Source organism: Planococcus citri, chromosome 5 (assembly GCF_950023065.1).
Source record: "Planococcus citri chromosome 5, ihPlaCitr1.1, whole genome shotgun sequence".
Taxonomy (NCBI): domain Eukaryota; kingdom Metazoa; phylum Arthropoda; class Insecta; order Hemiptera; family Pseudococcidae; genus Planococcus; species Planococcus citri.
The window spans coordinates 27,282,532-27,304,483 of NC_088681.1; the positions used below are offsets into that span (position 1 = coordinate 27,282,532).

Genomic DNA, 21,952 nt, shown 5'->3' on the forward strand with positions numbered 1-21,952 from the left:
CATTTTTGAATCAGGTAAAGGAGAATCGATAAAAGACCGTAAAATATCCAGCAATACATTTAAATGTTCGGTTTATTTTTTGATTTTTAACGCATTTTGGAGAATTTAATAAATTTGGGCCAAAAATGAGAAAAAAATTTACCAAATTGACCTAGAAAGCTGAAATTTGAATTTGTATCTTATTTTCTCGCCTGGCGATGATTTCGAACTATTCTGGAGCTTCCAGTGAATTTTCGAATTCTTCGGTTCTCGAAAAAAAAACAAATTCAAGAAAGGGTGAAAATTGAATTCTGCTCCTACGAGGTTTTTTTTTTACTTCAATGTCTGCTCTTACCTTACCTATGTACTATATAACTTCATTATAATAAAGTCTCTTTTTACATAAAATTTCTTTGGAAAATTTTAAACTCTTACGAGTTGAAAAGTTACTCCTTTCGTGAATAAATCAAGCGCAAAAGCCGAAAAATTAGTGTTTTGCAACAACTTGAATTAAAAATTATGAAATTCGATCATCAAGAATTAAGATGACATACCTAATGAAAAATTTTTGCATTCTAGTGTTTTATACGCTGTTGGTAAATTAAGATGAAAACGCCACAAAATATTCTTGAATCATGTATTTGAAAAATACTATTCACAGGAAGCCCCTTATATTAGTACTTATTTTTTTTTCAATGTGAACCTGCTTTCGAATAGAGATGAGTAAATATGTACTCGTACTTTGGTACGAAAATTATAATTTTACCATTATTACTCGTATACCGAGTACCTTTACAAGTAGGTAACTCAAAAATTACATCAAATTTCGTAAAAGCATAGGTAGGTACCTACGTAAGATTGTTTTACACAATTCGTCTCTGACATTTTAAAATTACGATACATACTTAATCATATAGATTAGGAACATGGAATTTGCATGGGAACAAAATATAAGACTATTTTTTAATTTAATGATTTTCAAATTTCACATAGACATTCTTCTCCTATGTTATCATGTATCCAATGTTTATATCTATCAATTCGAGTGTAAACGGTAGGGTAATCCGGCTCATCACTGCAGCCACCACCCCAAGAAACAATCCCTGCAACAAAAGAAAAAAAAGATTCAATGGAGTTTAAAAATCATAAATCATAAGCACAATTGTGGTGGTGTAAGTATGTAGTTTGAAATTTAAACTTAGTCATTGTGGTGCCCGGTTTTGGGCTTGTGGCGTCCAAATCGGGCACCACAAGGTCTTTTTATATAAAACGATGCAGAATCGAGTGAAATGCACTCTAAGGTGAAAAAAAAATTTTTGAGGCAGGCACCACAAGTACCAAGTTTATGTATCGGGCACCTCTATGACTAACTATGATGAAAAATCCAAACTGCACCAAAACACCTTTATCATACATATATATGTGATCCTCTATGTACGCGGGCACCACAATTACCATAAAAGACCCGGGCACCACAAGGTACTAGGTACGTGTATTCATATATATAATTAAAATTTAGTAAACTAAGCTTATGTTTTGTGTCAGTTACTTAAGTATAAGTACATGTATTTGTATACAGAGGTCGTAAGAGGTGTTGGACATCCCATTGAAAATGTATGAGTTACACAATTTGAAAAAACTAAACTTATTCGATTTAAAATAAAAACACGTATCGGTACTGGAAAATGTTGTGTATAGTGAGAAAATTATGAGATTTGATAACAGATACCATAAATGCATTTATTGTTATCTGAGCAGCTAGAAATCGAGTTGTGGATTATTCTCAATCTATTTAATGAGTTTCATCCATTTGACGCTATTACCATGGTGAATTTCTCGAGTGCCTTATTTTAAGCAGCATTATTTACGAGGAAAAGAGAAGACATCTTGGCTAAAACTTACCCCAACTCGAATTTAACCAGTTCGAGTTACTTATTCGGTAGCCCCCAGCGCTATTTTCGATTTCATCTGGGATCTTAAAATCTCTTTAGATATAGCTTGATAATAAATTTTTGTGCTGCTAAAAATCGAGTTGTGGCTCATCATTTTAGACCTATTCAACGTGTTTACTTAACCACATTTGACTCAATTTCCAGGAGAGCAACTCGAGTGCGTTTTTTTGACCAGTATATCTTTTCAATTAGATGTAAGTACCTAACTGAAATGCTACTCAGAAATCTCCTCGCCCCTCGCGGTGTTCACCTAGATATTGGCTCAAATGAATATCTTCCACAATCCACTTTGCTAAATTTGCAAATTCCAAATAGAAATGTGATATTTTTTCTTACCAACAACTTTCATGGTTCCAAGTCCATCAAGATCGATTTGTAAAGGTCCGCCACTGTCACCCTGTAACGAATTTAAATGGGTCATTTATTAAATGCCTTCAATTTCCGTGAAATCTGATTTTCTAAAATTGTAACTAAAACAATATATTTGTCTCTGACAATTCAATTTTTTTTTAATGAACCAGGAAAAGACCCACCTCATCATTTAAACAACGTTCGAAAAATTTTCAAAAAGTTATTAAAATTTTGATACTAATGTGTTTTTTTTTAAATTGAAAATTTTTCGAGTAACTTTTGCCTTTTTAAGTGGTTTTAGGCCTATTTGGTTTCTTTCTCTCTTATAATGAATGATGGATGAAATATATTTCTGAATTCTGATTCTTTTCAAGTGAGGAATTAACGTTAGTCTGATTAGTGATTATTATGTGAAGGGCCTTACCATACAGGTATCTTGTCCTTTAATACCACCAGCGCACATCATGTTATCAGTTACTGAAAACGACGCGTTTCGATGACTATAATTAATCCTACAATCGTTAGTCGGAATGATAGGAACTTCCAGTTTCCGTATCCCATTAGTTGTGGAAATCGAATCGCCAGTGAAACCCCATCCAATAACGGTGCCAAAGTTATCAACGTAATCTTCATTTTCTACAAGTATATGTATACATTGAGCACAAATTGTTATTACGAATAATATGTAAGTACTTACACATATTGTATACACTGTACGTAATAAAATATACTGTAAGTAATTAGGAAGGCAGGTATAGGTACGAGTACGTCATGTTTGCTAAACTTTGAGTCGAAAGTAATATTACTGAGAAAAGTGACCACACAGCACCTCACAGCAAAAAAAAACGATCAATTTTAGATTTTCAAAATTTAAAAAATTGAAAATTAATCCACCTTTTTTCAGAAAGTGTTTCTTATCACCACTTCACGTCCCAAAAAATATTTAAAAATCAAAACTACCATATTCTGATTACTTCTTCACTCCAAAAAACCTAAAAGTTTAAATTGTTTGTGTACATTTTTTGGGCATAATTCACATTAACTACCTACCTAATTTCATACGTTAAAGTCGACTCTAACAGGGTAAAGAACATGGTTTCTTACCAGAACTTGGTAGGCATGCTGGTTGAATTTGCGGGATATTGAATGATATGGTGCGGTTTAATTTCAAAATTGCGATGTCGTTATTTCCAGATCTACTTTTAAAATCAAATCCCGGGTGTCGAATTATCTCTTTGATACCTACTATTTTTTCGTTTCTCTCATATCGTTGTTTCTGATAATGTCTACCCAAAGCTGCTTCAATTGGTTGACCTGCAGTGTATCTGTAAACGTAAAGAATTCGGTTTTATATCTGAACTCGTACATACCTACATTACAAAATACTAACGATCTTATGATTAGCAGTTGTTGGGTAATGTAAAGGGTGGGGCAAAAGAAACTTGGCAAATTTCAAAAACGACTTGACACTTCTGCCGTTTTTAATCACTTTTCAGAATCAATGATTCATGATTTGAAATAGAGTCGAATACCTTTTTTCAAAGCCAGTGGCGTAATCATGGGAGGGGTTTTGGATCCACCCCCCCCCCCAGAAGCCATGCAAAAATTAATTTTTCGCTCGCAATGGCCGCGCCGTCGCGTAAAAATACACTTATGATTTCTATTTCTCAAATTGACCTTTCACATCAAAATTACTACTGTTTTGCTTCTTGAAACCACAAATTTTCAAAAGTTTTTGCCCTCGCTTCGCTCGGGCCAATTTGGTTTTCATCATTCACACTTCAAATTTCAAGAAAAAACTGATAAAATTTTCAAAAATTTGAGATTGGAAAAATCGAATTCTTAAATTAGAATTGATGTTCTACTTTTTGAATTATAAGTAAATCTGTGATTGAATTTTAAAAATGTTGAGATCAAACAAACCGAATTCCTTCATTAAAATTGATGTAAATTCAAAAATTTTAAGGGAAATTCCTGAAATACTCAAAGTACCCAACCCAATTGAAAAGTGCTTCATTTTTTTTGAACAGAGCCATTAACTGTTCAAAAACATGCAAAAATGGTCGTTTTTTAACCCATTTTTTCAAAAAATTTCGCTCTCTTCGCTTGAGCAGTAATTTTACCTTCTTTTCAATAAATTAATCATTTTTTTGGAAGAGTTTTCAGAAAGTTAAAATTTATATTTTTATGTTCAAAAATCTTCACTGATATTATTAAACCGGAAAGATTACAATTTTTTGTCGGCAAAATGGCATGATACACCCCCCCCCCTCAAAATAGCACGACTTCGATCCGCCTCTGATGATATCTTGTATCTATGATTTCAAAACCCCTCCCAGAAGGGGAGTCCAGTTACGCTACTGTTCAAAGCAGTGATTCGTGATCCACTATCCGATTCATATTGTTGGCGATTCACCCAACCCAACTAACACGGTGAAAATATTTCCTTACCCATCCACACAGTGTGCAGCAGTTAATACGTGCTGCTTAGTAATAATTGTAGCTCCGCAAAATGACGTACTCCTATCGCGGTATGTCAATTTCAAGGCTGCCATCCAAGGAAATTCGTTTTCTTCGGCTATTGTTCCTCCAGCAATCCTCTTTTTTCGAGTATTTGTTCTACAATCTAAAAAGTAGTATGATTAGTTGATTATAATCTTGATAAATAAAAATAAACTTCGAAAAATTCTGTGCTGTGAGGTACCTATGTATGTATGTACCTACGAGTATAAACATTAAAATCATCGAATAACTTTTCTTTAATTTTTCAAAAAAGTAGGTAATTTTAAAAATCTTGAAATGATTTTGCTTTTTTATTTAGGTATTCATTTTTTAAAATTTTTGTCGCTGCGAATACGATGACGATGACCTAAATTTGTAAAATAGGTAGATAAGTATAGAGAAAATTCAGTAGAAAAGTAACTGGGTCATTCCACGTCAATTGGACCAAGAAGTGGTAGGTGGGTTCGGCGATTTTTTTGAAATTTTTCCTATTGAAAGACCTTCCGAAGGGATGACCAATGGCGCAAATCGCAGCCCTCTAGCCCATTTTTAACGGCAGCCAGGGGGTGTCAAAGTTTTCAGTGAACCTGAAATATCATCAATTTCAGCAGTGGATTGCTCGATAACCGCGATACCTACCAAAATGGAACTTTTTCCTATAGTTAGAGGTTTTGAAAGGCTTTTTGGGGATATCATGAAAATCAGTGTTGCCACTTTTTTTCGTACAAAAAATTAGCTCAAAAAGTTTCAAAACGTAGGTTTCATATCGTTCCGACTCTCAAAAATTCTGAAAAAAATATTATTATGGACAACTGTTCATGCTGAACAACATATTAAAAAATTGGGATGGTAACTTGTAAGAAAGTCGATTTAAAAAAATTTAAACTTTTCGAAAAAATGCGATTTTTTGATTTAAAACACGAAAAAAAGTTCTGATTGGTAAAGTTGACCTATTTGATCCCTATTTTTACCTATCTGTTGAAAAAGATGAAAAAAACCCCTTCACTAGGTGAAATGAACTCATCACAAAAAAATCAAAATTCAAAAAAATTCAAAAAAAGCAAATTTTATTTTTTTTGCTGTGAGTGAGATTTTTATCAACTTTTTCATGAAATACGTCAGAAAGTGGTCAAAATAAGACAACTGAATAAATTTAAACTTTTTTTGATGTTTGAAATTGAAAATTGAATTTTTTCGAATTTTGATTTTTTTGTGATGACTTCATTTTATTGAGTGAAAGGGGTTTTTTCGACTTTTTCAACAGATACGTAAAAATAGGGGTCAAATAGGTCAACTTTACCGATCAAAACTTTTTTTCATGTTTTAAATCAAAAAATCGCATTTTTTCGAAAAGTTTAAATTTTTTTAAATCGACTTTGTTACAAGTTACCATCCCAATTTTTTTAATATGTTGTTCAGTATGAACAGTTGTCCACAATATATTTTTTTCAGAATTTTTGAGAGTCGGAACGATATGAAACCTACGTTTTGAAACTTTTCGAGCTAATTTTTTGTACGAAAAAAGTAGCAACACTGATTTTTATGATATCACCAAAAAGCCTTTCAAAACCTCTAACTATGGGAAAAAGTTCCATTTTGGTAGGTATCGCGGTTATCGAGTAATCCACTGCTGAAATGGATGATATTTTAGGTTCACTGAAAACTTTGACACCCCCTGGCTGCCGTTAAAAATGGGCTAGAGGGCTGCGATTTGCGCCATTGGTCATCCCTTCGAAATGTCTTTCCACAGGAAAAATTTCAAAAAAATCGCCGAACCCACCTACCACTTTTTGGTCCAATTGACGTGGAATGACCCAACTTTGAAATCTCACCGCATTCAGGACACTTTGAAACAACCGTTCCCATGCTTCTTTGTGGTGTATGAAGAATATCTGTCGCAGGAAATCGTCTGTTGATGTGTAAGCCTTCAGCTGTTGTAATCTAGAACAATATTAATATCCAAGTGTGAAAATTTGGTGTGTTGTATTGTAAACAGTTGCTTGAAACTTGATCATAGGTATCTAGGTATTGAAATTTCGTTGATCGGTAGATCGTCAGTGTGAGGTACTTTTTGGAGATAAGTTTTTCATTTCCACTTGTCAGTTATCAGTTCGGGTAAAGTACCCGGTGATTGACACCATTTCCAAACGCTACCTCTTTTTTTTTTTTTTTTTTTTTTTTTTTTTTGGCAGAACATTCTAGACTGGTTTTCTGCTAATTGTGACTCACATTTCACCCAAATTTATCAGTAATTAGGTACTTCGTGAAATTTTTCATCAAAGAAATGGCCTTTTGTTACACGGTAACTCACATTTCACCCGAATGTTCGAAGTAAGCTAATATAATTTTCAGATAAAATGCCCCTTTTTTGACAATTTTTCCTTGCTCGTTCACAAACGTCAGATTTTTCAATTTATTACCTACCTATGTATTTTTCTGATATGTACTTTCAGTAAAAAAAAGTATGATGACATTTTCTGAATTTTTTAGTATGTATGTATTTATAAATTCACATAATATTTCAAGCCTATACCTACAAATTTGATGACCATTTATCGTTCAAATGTGAATTTTTAGCCCAAAAAATTCATTATTTCAAATTTTTCATCAAAGGCAGAGAGGAAAACTTGAATTTGTATGAATTATCTATTGAAATTCTGATGAAACCTAGATAGGTTTTTTCTGGAATTGTTTGCAAATTCGTTTAATGAAATTTCAAAGTGAAAAAGTCATTGCTGAAAAATTCCTACCACTGAAGTTATTATACTTAATCTGAGATATGGTCAAAATGTGACTAAAAATTGTCGCTGCTATAATTCAACTCTGGCATTTTATTGTTGTACCTATCAGGCTCATCAGGATTTTATATTGGTCACAGTCTGTACTTTCTCGAGACTTAATTATCATTAGGTAGTAGGTACCTACGTACCTTAAATTGAGTAGTTTCGAATCAATAATAGGTAGGTACTCACTTTCGCCAAAAAAAAAAAAAAAACAGTTTTGCATGAGTTTTGATTTTGCCCTACTTACTACTCATTATTGAATTTAAATTCAACATGAAACAAAAATTAGGGATGAGAAAAAATACTTCTACTAATTACTCACCTGTAGCAATTGAATTGTGATAACATTAACAAATACGATCGCAGATGCAAGAAACATGGTGAACAGTAATGTAGACCAATGGGTAATATAAGAGAACTACCACTACTAGAAAAACAAAATCACAATCAAATGAAAAGTATCTTGAACAATTCAAAATTTTTCAATAGGTACCGATAAAATAGAGTAAAAAAATATCACAATGCACGCAATTGCACCAAAAAAGAACGCGAAGAAGTCTAAATAGGTAATTGAAAATATAGATTCGCGAAATGAAGTGCCATACGATACTTGTAGAATGTAGAACTTGACTGCGGACAATGATTTTTGAAATTCCACACTGGCCTCTACTCGAGTATCTTATGTGTCATTTTGAAAAAAATGACCCTAATTCTTGAAAAAAAAGAAGAGAAAAGTGTCTGCTTTCCTAGACATAACACTTCTTTGTTAAACGGTCCATTGTGAACCATCAATCAACCCTTAATAACCAGTACCTACTTATTGATTGTTATTAAACCTAGGTAGGTGCATAGGTCTATTCTATACATACACATTGTGACACTGCTAATAGTCGTCCATGTCGATGGTAATGTTTTTCTTGTAAGTATTATCATTAGCATTTCATTTTCTCCTTACTCTCAATGTGCAGGCGCTTTCAGCAATAAATAACGATTTTCCTGATTCTCCATTTGTAATTGTCACAATACCTTATTTTGGTCTAGAACACAAGCACCAAAAAATGCTCTAGAAAACGATGTTTTCGAGAAGACAGAAAAATTACTTACATGGCATAATGTAGATGCTTGTTCAGCATGGGTGAAAAAATAGAAAAAAATCTCTGTTTACAGTAATTAATACCCCTTCAAATTTCCTCCATTTTTTCAAAAAAATGAAGAATGTTTAGATTTCTCTTCTATCTTTTTTAAGAGGAATAGTAGAGAATCAATCAGAGATCGTAAAATATACCTACAGCAATAAACTTAAGAGTGCTGAAATTTATTTTTTGATTTTTGGCGCATTTCGGAGAATTTAAATTCAAGCCAAAAAAGAGAAAAAAGATCAAAATTTTACCAAATTGACCTAGAAAGCTGGAATTTGAATTTGTATCTCGTTTTTTCGCCTGGCGATGGTTTAGAACTATTCTGGAACCTCCTGTGAATTTTCGAATTCTTCGGTTCTCGAAAATCAAGTAAAGGGTGAAAATTGAATTCAAGCTCCTATAAGGTATTTTTTTTTTTACTTTAATGTCTGCTCTTACCTATGTACTTTATAACTTCATTATAAAGTCTCTTCTTACATAAAATTTTTTTGGACAATTTTACGCTCTTACGAGTTGAAAAGTCACTCTTTTCGTGAAAAAATCAAGTGCAAAACCCGAAAAATTCATGTTTTGCAATAACTTGAATTAAAAATGATGATATTCGATTACCAAGAATTAAGATGACATATAGCTAATGGAAAATTGTTGCATTCTAGTCTTTTACGCTGTTGGTAGATTAAGATGAAAACACCACAAAATATTCTTGAAATTGAATCATGTATTTGAAAAATATTATTCACAGGAAGCCACTTACACAGTAGGTATGTACTTATTTTTTTTCAACGTGAACCAACTTTTGAATAGAGATGAGTAAATATGTACTTATAGGTACGTAAACTATAATTTTACCATTATTATACCGAGTACCTTTACAAGTAACTCAAAAATTACATCAAATTTCGCAAAAGCAGAGGTAGGTACCATAATACGTAAAATCGTTTTACACAATTCGTCTCTGACATTTTAAAACTACGATACATTTAGTTAATATATAAGGTAATGACTAAGGAACATAGCATTTACATGGGAACAAAATATAAGATCATTTTTTAATTGAATGATTTTCAAATTTCACATAAACATTCTTCTCCTATGTTATCATGTATCCAATGTTTATATCTATCAATTCGAGTGTAAACGCTAGGGTAATCCGGCTCATCACCGCAGTCACCACCCCAAGAAACAATCCCTGCAACAAAAGAAAAAAAAGGTTCAGTGGAGTTTAAAAATCATAAATCATAACGTTACCTTAATGCCAAATCCGAGTATGTCCATCCAAAAAAACATCGTCGTTTTGCGTCACTGATAAGGCTCTGGGAAGCCCTGAATTGAAAAATTTGCATCAGAGTACAGTTAAAATGCACCACCGAAGATGCACGAAGCTGACCGATGTTCAATCAGAACTCAACGAACCCTTCCGAGCATATCCGAGCCTTATCAGTGATGCGTAAAATTGTCCTTTTTTTGTATGGACATACTCGGATTTGGCATTAAGGTAACGATAAGCACAATTGTGGTGGTGTATGTACAGGGTGTTCCAACTCGACAGTACCCCCTTATAACCAGTAACTGTACTACCCATTGTGAGTTGATGTATGTATGTTTGCCTACCCTCCAGGCCGCAGGGGCAAAGTTATGGACTTTGAAAAAAAAACTTTTTTCGATTTCGTTCAAAATTTTTCGTCATGCGTCACTCGAAACCCGTTCTAGATAGAAAGTTGCACTCGGCGGCGTTGGATCGCAAATTTTGTGTAGAATTTTTTAATGATGTCGATGACCTTTGTGGAAGCGAAGGGGAGTCTGTACGAGTCGATATAATTGAAAAAACATGACCAAAAGTGGTCAAATTTTTTAGTTTTTGTTAAATATCACAAAATTTTTTCCTCTCAAGCTATGATTTTTATTAAGAACATAGGACGAGAAAAGTCCGAGCTTTTCAACGCCGCAAACCACAGCCTTCTATCTCGATTAGTTACGGTGTCTTGATGTTTTAAAAGCAGCAAAAAAATCAAGCAAAAAAATCAATTTTTTTGATTTTTTTTTTGCAATCATTTTTTAATATAAAAAAATCATTATAAATTCGTTTTAACGTAGAGGAAGGCCCGTGACTAGGCCACAGTTGCCCAATTGAATTTTAACGGCTGCTGACAATGATTGCAAAAAAAATCTAAAAATTTGATTTTTTTGCTTGATTTTTCTGCTGCTTTTAAAACATCATGACTCCGTAACTAATCGAGATAGAAGGCTGTGGTTTGCGGCGTTGAAAAGCTCGGACTTTTCTCGTCCTATGTTCTTAATAAAAAACATAGCTTAAGAGGAAAAAATTTTGTGATATTTAACAAAAACTAAAAAATTTGACCACTTTTGGTTATGTTTTTTCAATTATATTGACTCGTACAGGCTCCCCTTCACTTCCACAAAAGTCATCGACCACATTAAAAAATTCTACACAAAATTTGCGATCCAATGCCGCCGAGTGCAACTTTCTATCTAAGGTAAGTGCAGCTAATTACGCCACGTTGGCAATTACGCCACTACCGCAGTTCTCATAGTAAACGGATAGATGGCGCCGTGTGCCGATTTTTAGGTGATTGTACTGTTAAATCCAAGGTAGAAAAACCAAAAATATCTCCGGACCGGATAATTTTCTGATCTGTGGCTCGCTTTTTCGTAAATTTGATGCCAAAAAAAACGTCATGTTAAATTGACCACAGTTTGGAAACGTGCTGTAATTTGTAATAAGGGCGAAAAAAAAATTTGAAGATATGTTTCCTGTAGTAAATTTAATGACGATTTCAATGCGATAAACAGTTTTTTGTCATTTCTCTATGTAAGTATCGAAATGTTGAAAAATATACAAAAGTACCAATGTTGAAAATTACGCCACTTTAACAAAACTCTTTCAGGACTTTCACATATTTGACCAAAATGCTAAGAAATAATTTTTAGCGATGTTTTTATCGATAATTTCAAATAATTTTTTTGGTGGTGGGGGAGAGTGGCGGAATTACCTGCATATGTTGATGAATACACCACTTTGATGAATAATTTTTAGAAATGGAGGGGTGAGATAGGGGGAGGGGTAATGGAAAACATTTTTTTTTTAGGGAAAGGTAGCCAATAAGATGCCCAAAATGCCAAATGATTTTTACCAATGTTTTCATAGATTTTAAATAGTTTTTTGGGGTGGTGGCGTAATTACCTGCACCTGTTGATAATTACGCCACTTTCGTAAAAAAATTTCAGGAGGTGATTGGCGGTATTGGGGGAGGGGTAAGAAAAAAATTTTTTTTGCGAAAGGTAGCTAATAAGATGTACTTTGAGGTGGTTCATTCACATTTTTGCCAAAGATTAGTGTTGGCCTGAGAATATTCTCAATGCGCATAATCTGAGAATATTCGCGAATATTCGCGAATATTCTCAAATGCCTGGAGAATATTCTCTCAAAAAAATAAAAATCATGACTTTTTTCAAAAAATTTGAAGTTTTTTCTACAATTTTCCACAATTTACAAGTTTTACATCTACTTTTCTTTATAAATTTCCAATTTTCCTTAATAATTTGAATCCTTTTCAATGGAAATTTGGAAAGTTTCCGATTATCTCTAAACTAAGCAATAATGTTCTAATTTTTTGAAAAGAATCTGCGGAATATGCGCAAGAATATGCGCATATTCTTGCGCATGCGCAAGCAAAAAAAGAATATTCGCGAATTTGCCCAACACTACCAAAGATGCATTTTAACCCCACTAAATGACCTCAAACCTTAGGGTGGCATAATTACCTGCACTTACCTTAGAACGGGTTTCGAGTGACGCATGACGAAAAATTTTGAACGAAATCGAAAAAAGTTTTTTTTTCAAAGTCCATAACTTTGCCCCTGCGGCCTGGAGGGTAGGCAAACATACATACATCAACTCACAATGGGTAGTACAGTTACTGGTTATAAGGGGGTACTGTCGAGCCGGAACACCCTGTATGTAGTTTGATGATTTCATAATTAAAATTTAGTACACTATGTTGGTATATCAGTTACCTATATACTTAGGTATTTGCATACTTGAGGTCGTAAGAGGCGTTGGACATCCCATTGAAAATGTAGATATGAGTTATACAATTTGAAAAAAAAACTAAACTTATTCGATTTAAAATAAAAACACGTATCGGTACTTGAAAATGTTGCGTATAGTGAGAAAATTATGAGATTTGATAACAGATACCATAAATGCATTTATTGTTATCTGAGCAGCTAGAAATCGAGTTGTGGATTATTCTCAATCTATTTACTGAGTTTCATCCCTTTGATGACGATATTACCAGGTGAATTTCTGGAGTGCCTTAATTTTTTAAGCAGCATTATTTATACGAGAAAAAGAGAATACCTACATGTTGGCTAAAACTTACCCAAACCCGAATTTCACCAGTTCGAGTTACTTATTCGCTAGCCCCACCCAGCACTACTTTCGATTTCACCTGGAATTTTAAAATCTCTTCAGATATAGCTTGATAATAAATTTTTGTGCTGCTAAAAATCGAGTTGTGGCTCATCATTTTAGACCTATTCAACGCGTTTACATAACCACATTTGGCTTAATTTCCAGGCGAGAAACTCGAACGCGTTTTTTTGACCAGCATATTTTTTCAATTAGGTGTACCTAAGTAACTGAAATGCTAGTCAGAAATCTCCTCGCGGTGTTCACCTAAACATTGGCTCAAATAAATATCTTCCACAATCCACTTTGCTAAATTTGCAAATTCCAAATAGAAATGTGATATTTTTTCTTACCAACAACTTTCATGGTTCCAAGTCCATCAAGATTGATTTGTAAAGGTCCGCCACTGTCACCCTGTAACGAATTTAAATGGGTTATTTATTAAATGCCTTCAATTTCCGTGAAATCTGATTTTCTAAAATTGTAAGAAACATTAGTATATTTGCCTCTGACAATTCAATTTTTTTTAATGAACCAGAAAAAGACCCACCTCATCATTTAAACAACGTTCGAAATTTTTTTCAAAAAGTTATTAAAATTTTGATACTAATGTGTTTTTTTTTTAATTGAAAAATTTTCAAGTAACTTTTGCCTTTTTAAGTGATTTATTTGGTTTCTTTCTCTCTTATAATAAATGATGGGTGAAATATATTTCTGAATTCTGATTCTTTTTAAATGAGGAATCAACGTTAGTCTGATTATTATGTGAAGGGCCTTACCTTACAGGTATCATGTCCTTTAATACCACCAGCGCACATCATGTTATCAGTTACTGAAAACGACGTGTTTCGATGACTATAATTAATCCTACAATCGTTAGTCGGAATGATGGGAACTTCCAGTTTCCGTATCCCGTTAGTTGTGGAAACCCAATTATCAGTGAAACCCCATCCAATAACGGTGCCAAAGTTACCAACGTAATCTTCTTTTTCTACAAGTATGTACATTGAGCACAAATTGTTATTACAAATATGTACTTATACTTACACGTATTGTATACAATGTATGTAATAAAATATACTGTAAGTAATTAGGAAGGCAGGTATAGGTACGAGTACGTCATGTTTGCTAAACTTTGAGTCGAAAGTAATATTACTGAGAAAAGTGACCACACAGCACCTCACAGCAAAAAAAAAACGATCAATTTTAGATTTTCAAAATTTTAAAAATTGAAAATTTATCCACTTTTTTTTCAGAAAGTGTTTCTTATTACCACTTCACGTCCCAAAAAATATTTAAAAAACAAAACTACCATATTTTGATTACTTCTTCACTTCAAAAAACCTAAAAGTTGAAATTGTCAGTGTACATTTTTTGGCCATAATTCACATTAACTACCTACCTAATTTCATACGTTAAAGTCGACTCTAACAGTGTAAAGAACATGGTTTCTTACCAGAACTTGGTAGGCATGCTGGTTGAATTTGCGGGATATTGAATGATATGGTGCGATTTAATTTCAAAATAGCGATGTCGTTATTTCCAGATCTTCTTTTAGAATCATATCCCGGGTGTCGAATTATCTCTTTGATACCTACTATTTTTTCGTTTCTCTCATATTGTTTTTGATAATGTTTCCTCAAAGATGCTTCAATGTCGTCTGCAGTAAACCTGTAAACGTAAAGAATTCGGTTTTATATCCGAACTCGTAAATACACATAGGTACATTACAAAATACTAACGATCTTATGATTTGCAGTGTTGTTGGGTAATGTATAATATCTATCTGTATATACCTCGCCTTTTAAGGTTCCTACCTAGATCTTTGGGGGAAAAAGACAAAGATTATGACCAAACTAATCGGCGACTCTCTTTTGGAGCTTAAAAACTCCCAGAAAAAATTTCAGTCCCACAAGTGTCCCTTGACCATAGGTAGATTGCTATTTGCTAGGTACCTACCTATTTTATGCAAGTTTTGGCAAAGTTTTTCCAAATTTTGAAATAATTTTATAATTTTTTGATGACACCTTTGAAATGAATTGAATGTTTTTGAAAGTAAGTATTATTATGACAATTTGAAGATTTCAGTAATGTTTTTAGCAATTTTCAGTGAACTTGCCTAAATTTCGCTAAGATTCTGTCATGTTTTTGCAATTTATATTGGTATTCAACAGTCCATCGAATTCTGTACTCTTCAAAATCGTGGCCAGTTGCAGCTAAGCCCGAGTAGTTCGAAATTGAAATTTTTTCAATTTGAATAATGTAATTTCAAATTTACCGAAAATATTAAGAAAGAAGCAAGAAATGCGCATATTTTGAAGAACGTAGTTCACAAACATAAAGATTAATCGATAAAATCAGTTTGTACATTTCTTACAAATAAAACACCCGTTGAATCAAAAATGATTCGAAAATTGGATGATTCAAATCACTTTTTAGAATCAATGATTAGTGATTTGCAATAGAGTCGAATACCTTTTTTTAAGCAGTGATTTGTGATCTACTATCCGATTCATATTGTTGGCGATATCACCCAACCCAACTAACACGGTGAAAATATTTCCTTACCAATCCACACAGTGTGCAGCAGTTAATACGTGCTGCTTAGTAATAATTGTAGCTCCGCAAAATGTACTCGTATCGCCGTATTTTAATCTCAAGGCTGCCATCCAAGGAAATTCGTTTTCTTCGGCTACTGTTCCTCCAGCAATCCTCTTTTGACGAGTATTTGTTCTACAATCTGAAAAGTAGCATGATTAGTTGATTATTGTTGATAAATAAAAATAAACTTCGAAAAATTCTGTGCTGTGAGGTACCTACGTATGTATGTACCTACGAGTATAAACATTAAAATCATCGAATAACTTTTCTTTAATTTTTCAAGAAAGTAGGTTATTTTAAAAATCTTGAAATGATTTTGCTTTTTTATTTAGGTATTCATTTTTTAAAATTTTTGTCGCTGTGAATACGATGACGATGACCTAAATTTGTAAAATAGGTAGGTATAAAGAAAATTCAGTAGGTAAGTAACTTTGAAATCTCACCGCATTCAGGACACTTTGAAACAACCGTTTTTATGCCCCAGCTCGATTGTGGCATATAAAAAATATCTGTCGCAGGAAATCGTCTGTTGATGTATAAGCCTTCAGCTGTTGGAATCTAGAACAATATTAATATCCAAGTGTGAAAATTTGGTGTATTGTATTGTAAACAGTTGCTTGAAACTTGATCACAGGTATCTAGGTATTGAAATTTCGTTGATCGGTAGATCGTCAGTGTGAGGTACTTTTTGGAGATCTGTTTTTCATTTCAGCTTGTCAGTTATTCAAACGAATTTTTACAGTAAGTAAGTATAAACATTTCCAAACGCTACACAGTGGACCGGATGGCTAAAAGAGGCGCGCATGCCGTATTATAACGTAACTATGACTGAAATCAAAATAGTTATTTGTGATGTTGGGGTATTTTTCAACGTAGAATTCGATTTTTTGGTTATTTTTTTTCTTGCTCCCCCAGGGGGGCTGGTGCGTTCCTCAAAATTTGAAAAAATTGAACAAAATTGATATGGGTGTCATAATATAGGGATTTTTTGACGTAGAATTCGATTTTTTGGTTATTTTTTTTCTTGCTCCCCCAAGGGGGCTGGTGCGTCCCTCAAAACATGAAAAAATTGAAAAAAATTATAGGGGTGTCATACTCTAGGTATTTTTCGACGTAGAATTCGATTTTTTGGTTATTTGTTTTCTTGCTCCCCCAGGGGGGCTGGTGCGTCTCGCAAAATTTGAAATAAATTGATCAAAATTGAAATGGGTGACATAATCTAGGTATTTTTTTACGTAGAATTCAATTTTTTGTTCATTTTTTTTCTTGACCCCTCAGGGGGCTGGTACGTTCCTCAAAATTTGAAAAAATTGATGTGGGTGTCATACTGTCATAATCTAGGTTCCACCGAGATAGAGGAAGGAAGGGAGCCGATCATTACACGAAATTTGATTTCATTTTCTGTTTTTGATGGGTTTAATTTAAACCCAGTGAACATTGGTGGAGAAACTGGATGACCGTAACAAAAAATCTACCACCATACTAAAGTGGGTTTGATTAATATGGAAATGACTCTAATATAACAGAAGTACATAGAATAGATCCATTTCAAAACTATAATGGAAATTCAAAAGGGAAGTTGAGGTTCAGCTAAGAATTTGATGAGTGTAACACGAAATGAAACGTCAATTCGTATTCAGGAGGTTCATTTCTCATGAAAACGATACCAGCATATGTTGTAAAAGCATAGCTTAATTTCGAAAATAGTGTAAATTTAAGTGGGGCCGAGGCCACAGAGGGGCTGGGTGAGATTAAAACGAAATCTGACGTCATATTCTTATTCGAGGAGGTTCGGTTCATATGAAAACGACTCCAATATTGTAAAAGTAGCCGTATTTCAAGAATAGTGAAAATTGAGGAGGGGCTGAGGCTCCTGAGGAGCTGCGTGAGTGTAAAACAAAATCTGACGCAGTATTTGTGCTCAGGGGGTTTGAATCATTTGAAAACAACACCAATATCAACAAAGTAACTTTACTTCAAAAATAGTAAAAATTGAGGTGGGGGCAGAAGGCTCTGATGGGGGTTAGATAAATGTGGCATAAAATCTGATTTTACCCCCTTTATGACACATTTTTTCAACTTTTTACCACGGCGCACCAAAGCAAAAATTTTGAAAAAAATATATGATATGTAAGAGTCGAAAATACATCCAGAGAACGTGGTTAGAAAATTGTACCTCGTGTTCTTCAGTATTAAAAAGCATTAAAAATGTTGAAAATTGCCATTTTGAGGGGTAAATATGAGGAGAGGGGGGTTGGAAATTATTGTGGGGAATACCTCTTATGAATAATGTTCAAAACATACCAAAAAATCAAAAAAATTGGTTCACATGGGGCTAAGAACATAATTTTTATTGTAATTTCAGAAAAGGAGGGGGGTTCTCAAAAACTGGGGGGTCTGGGGGTCTGAAACTTTCCCGGTGGAGGTCTCTCGGTGGTACCCACCTACCATGCAAATATCAATTCCAAAGCTATCAGGGGCCATTCCATCCTTCTTATGCGCCAAATGGCCTTTCATCATTGTATAATTTGATACATTTGGACGAATGAATTACTCAAAAAGCACGGACTTCCACCTAGTTCCCCCTGAAAATCTAACCGAGGTCGTTTTCACCACTCATCACCCTACAATGTACCGCAGTTGATAGCTTGATCGCGGTTGATCCCCTGAACTTAACCCATTATGAATTATGCGAAAATAATTTCACAGTGATAAAAAACTATCCAAGTTTGGACTAATATTGCTCTTGAACGAATAAAGGTAGAGATCTACGGTTTGAAAATTCTAAAAGTGCGTACTTTTCTCTATATTTTCCATATTTCACTTTGGCTGTAGGTACACAAAATATTTCATAATAAAAAACGGAAGCAAAAACACTTGCTAACAAAAACTGCACAGTAGTAACGGGTAACAAGTTCGAGCGCAATGTTCAACATGCGCGCATCAGCTGTAGCAGCGATGAATCAGTGCAGCAAAAGCATTTTTTACACACTGCACATGTCTACTACCCATATTGCTATACAGCACCTCGTCTGTTACACTTTTATTTTTTCGCCTATGCGCGCTTTTTTCAGCCATCCGGTCCACTGTGCGCTACCTATCTTTTTTTTTTTTGATTTTTTTTTGGTAGAACATTCGAGACTGGTTTTCTGCTAATTGTGAGTCACATTTCACCCAAATTCAGCAGTAATTAGGTACTTCGTGAAATTTTTCATCAAAGAAATGACCTTCTGCTACCTACACTGTGACTCACATTTTTACCCGAATGTTTGAAGTACATACATAAGCTAATATAATTTTTCAGGTAAAATCCCCTTTTTTGAACTCCAAATACAATTTTTTCCTCGCTCCTTCACAAACTTCAGATTTTTCGATTTGTTTTGTATTCTTCTGATCTGATATGCTTTAATTTTAAAAATTGTGGTTTGAGTAAAAAAAAGTATGACATTTTCTCATTTTTTTTAGTACATATTTATAAATCTACATATTATTTCAAGCCTCTACCTACGAATTTGATAACCATTTAAGTATCGTTAAAATGTGAATTTTCAGACCAAAAACTCATTATTTGAAATTTTTCATCAGAGACAGAGAGGAAAGCTCGAAGTTGTATGAATTATTTATTGAACTTCTCATAGAACCGAGATAGGGTTTTTTCGTGGATTGTTTGAAAATTCATTCAAAGAAATTTAAAAGTGAAAAATTCATTGTTAAAAAATTTTTACCACCGAAAATTCACGTAGGTATTACATACAAAAGTCAACAGTTTCATTATAACATAATCTGAGATATGGTTAAAATTTTAAAGTAACTAAAAATTGTCGCTGCTATAATTCAACTCTGGCATTTTGTTTTTGTACTTATTAGGCTCATCAGGATTTCATATTGTTCACAGTCACAGTCTTTACTTTCTCGAGTCTTAATTCATAAGATACCTACCTTAAATTGAGTAGTTTCAAATCAATAATACACTTTTGCAAAAAAAAAACAAAACATTTTTACATTTTTTTGGGTAAATGCAAGTTTTGATTTTGCTCTACCCATTATTAAATTTAAATTCACCATGAAACAAAAATTGGGGATGAAGAAAATTCCTCTATAGTCTAATGCATTACTCACCTGTAGGAATTGCATCATGATAACATTAACAAATACGATCGCAGGTGCAAGATACATGATGAACAGTAATGTAATTATAACAGAACTATATTACTACTAGAAAAACAAAAGCACAATCAAATCCAAAATTTTTCAATATCGATAAAATAGACCACCAAAAATATTACAATGCACGCAAGTGCACCAACAAAAAACGCGAAGAAGTCCAAGTACTCATAGGTAAATGAAAACACGAAATCGCGAAATGAAGTGGCATATGATACTCGTAGAACTTGACTGCTGAGAGTGAGTTTTGAAATTCCACACTGGCCTCTACTCGAGTATCTTATGTGTCATTTTGAAAAAAAAATGATCCTAATTCTTGAGAAAAAAAAAGAAGAAAAGCGCCTGCTTTCCTAGACATAACACTTCCTTGTAAAACGGTCCATTGTTAACCATCAATCAACCTTTAATAACCAGTACCTACCTATTGATTGTTAATAAACCTAGGTAGGTGCCTAGGTCTATAGGTAGAGGTACATGTACAAATTGTGACACTGCTAATAGGCGTCGATTAAATGTTTTTCTTGTAAGTATTATCATTAGCATTTTTTTTGCTCTTTACTCTTAATGTCTGATTCTCCATTTGTAATTGTCACAATGCCTTACTTTAGTCTAGAACACTCCTGAAGGAGCATATACGTATCACCCAGGTCTATTGTCACAATCAAATTTACCTACTTTTTACATTGCTCACAGTCTGTACTTTCTCGAGTCTTAATTCATTAGATACTCACCTTGAATGGAGTAAGTAGTGTCGAATCAATACTCACTTTATCAAATGTTTACTCACTTGGAATTTTATACAAGTTCGTAGGTATATTTAGATACTTGAAGAATCTCAATTTAAAGCCCATTCATCTGAAAAGGAACTTCAACCGGAGGAAAGTTTTTTTTTTTACGTAGGCTTCACCCTTCATAAACTTACACACATGGTTAGCATATCAAGCATAAAATTCGACTGCCAAAAAAAAAGGAGAATATGGTTGTTTTTTTTCAGAAATCCCAAAGCAATGTTAATTAAATGCTTTACCATACTTCCGTCGAATTTCTGCTTCACTTGCTGTGAAATTTACATTCAACCCCTTTGTCCAAAACAAACTTCAATGCACGATATTGATACAGATTAGTAAAACGCGTAGTTCATTAACATCCCAAGTCTTAATATATTCGGGCTTAAGCTAAATTCAAAGTAGCTGGAATTCAAATTCGCGGAATCTAAAATTAAATCCACTCGACTAAATAGTTCTTCACGAATAGGCAGGCTTTTTACATATTTTCCACGCTGGGTGGAATTTCGGATTCAGTTTCTCTTTCTACGTATATTCAGGTACCTGAGATGAGCTTCTCATCGTGCAGTTGAGATGTTTTTGAGAAAAAACTTAGTCCTAATAGTGGAAAAATTTGATCAATGAGTAGGAATAAAGTTCAGGTAGGTATTTGTAATACTCACGTATATAATTCGATATATAATTAATTAAAATGTTCGGAAACATTTAGTACTATTTTTCTACAACATTACCCTCTTTTAATTTGCAATTAAATAGGTACCTGATTACTTTTTTCCACGCCATTTATTTTTTAGTTGTATAACAAATATAAAAATCCTGGTTCTGGTTGAGGTAATTTTTGTATTTTTATTTGGATTTTAAAAACGTAGGTAGGTGCTCATGTTATACCAAATAACTTCTCGTATTAATAGGTGTGCTTAAATGTCAAAATATCTAGTACGAAATACCTACAGTGAGTTGGGTGAGGAAAGGAAGAAGTAAATACTTTTTTAAAATGAAAATGCGTTCAGTTGAACACTAGAATTTTTACCATTGAGCTTTGTATGCTGAATCGAAAGTATTAATTCACTTTGAAGTGATTTTGGTTCGTATGGATGAAATTTTTGCGATATTTTAGTTCCTCTATCTCTTCTATACGCCCTTTCAAGAGAAATAGCACTCGAACATTTTTGAATTAGGTAAAGGAGAATCGATAAAAGATCATAAAATATACCACTATAGCTAAAATTAAAAGTGCTGAAATTAATTTTTTGATTTTTGACGC

The 21,952-nt window shown here is 33.5% G+C and overlaps 2 protein-coding genes across 3 annotated transcripts; both read right to left on the reverse strand.

The window, feature by feature from the left end:
- Positions 1-612: 612 nt before the first annotated feature.
- Positions 613-8,235, reverse strand: LOC135847468 (trypsin-1-like). The gene is made up of 7 exons (XM_065367002.1): positions 7,890-8,235; positions 6,617-6,725; positions 4,734-4,908; positions 3,387-3,607; positions 2,707-2,918; positions 2,268-2,328; positions 613-1,082 (listed from the first exon to the last, which is right to left on the reverse strand). Exons 1-7 carry the CDS (start codon positions 7,944-7,946, stop codon positions 958-960), a joined length of 960 nt encoding a protein of 319 aa, XP_065223074.1. The 5' UTR covers positions 7,947-8,235; the 3' UTR covers positions 613-957.
- Positions 8,236-9,410: 1,175 nt separating this feature from the next.
- On the reverse strand, positions 9,411-20,166 carry LOC135848005 (anionic trypsin-2-like). 2 transcript variants are annotated; one of them, XM_065367768.1, is made up of 7 exons: positions 19,859-20,164; positions 16,183-16,297; positions 15,707-15,878; positions 14,595-14,809; positions 13,918-14,129; positions 13,492-13,552; positions 9,411-9,895 (listed from the first exon to the last, which is right to left on the reverse strand). In XM_065367768.1, the coding sequence occupies exons 1-7, from the start codon at positions 19,913-19,915 to the stop codon at positions 9,771-9,773; spliced, it is 957 nt and encodes a 318-aa protein (XP_065223840.1). In that variant the 5' UTR covers positions 19,916-20,164; the 3' UTR covers positions 9,411-9,770. The 2 variants fall into 2 exon arrangements, with proteins under 2 accessions (XP_065223840.1, XP_065223841.1); XM_065367769.1 differs by lacking the exon at positions 9,411-9,895 and adding an exon at positions 12,486-13,405 and having other exon boundaries at positions 19,859-20,166.
- Positions 20,167-21,952: the final 1,786 nt, after the last annotated feature.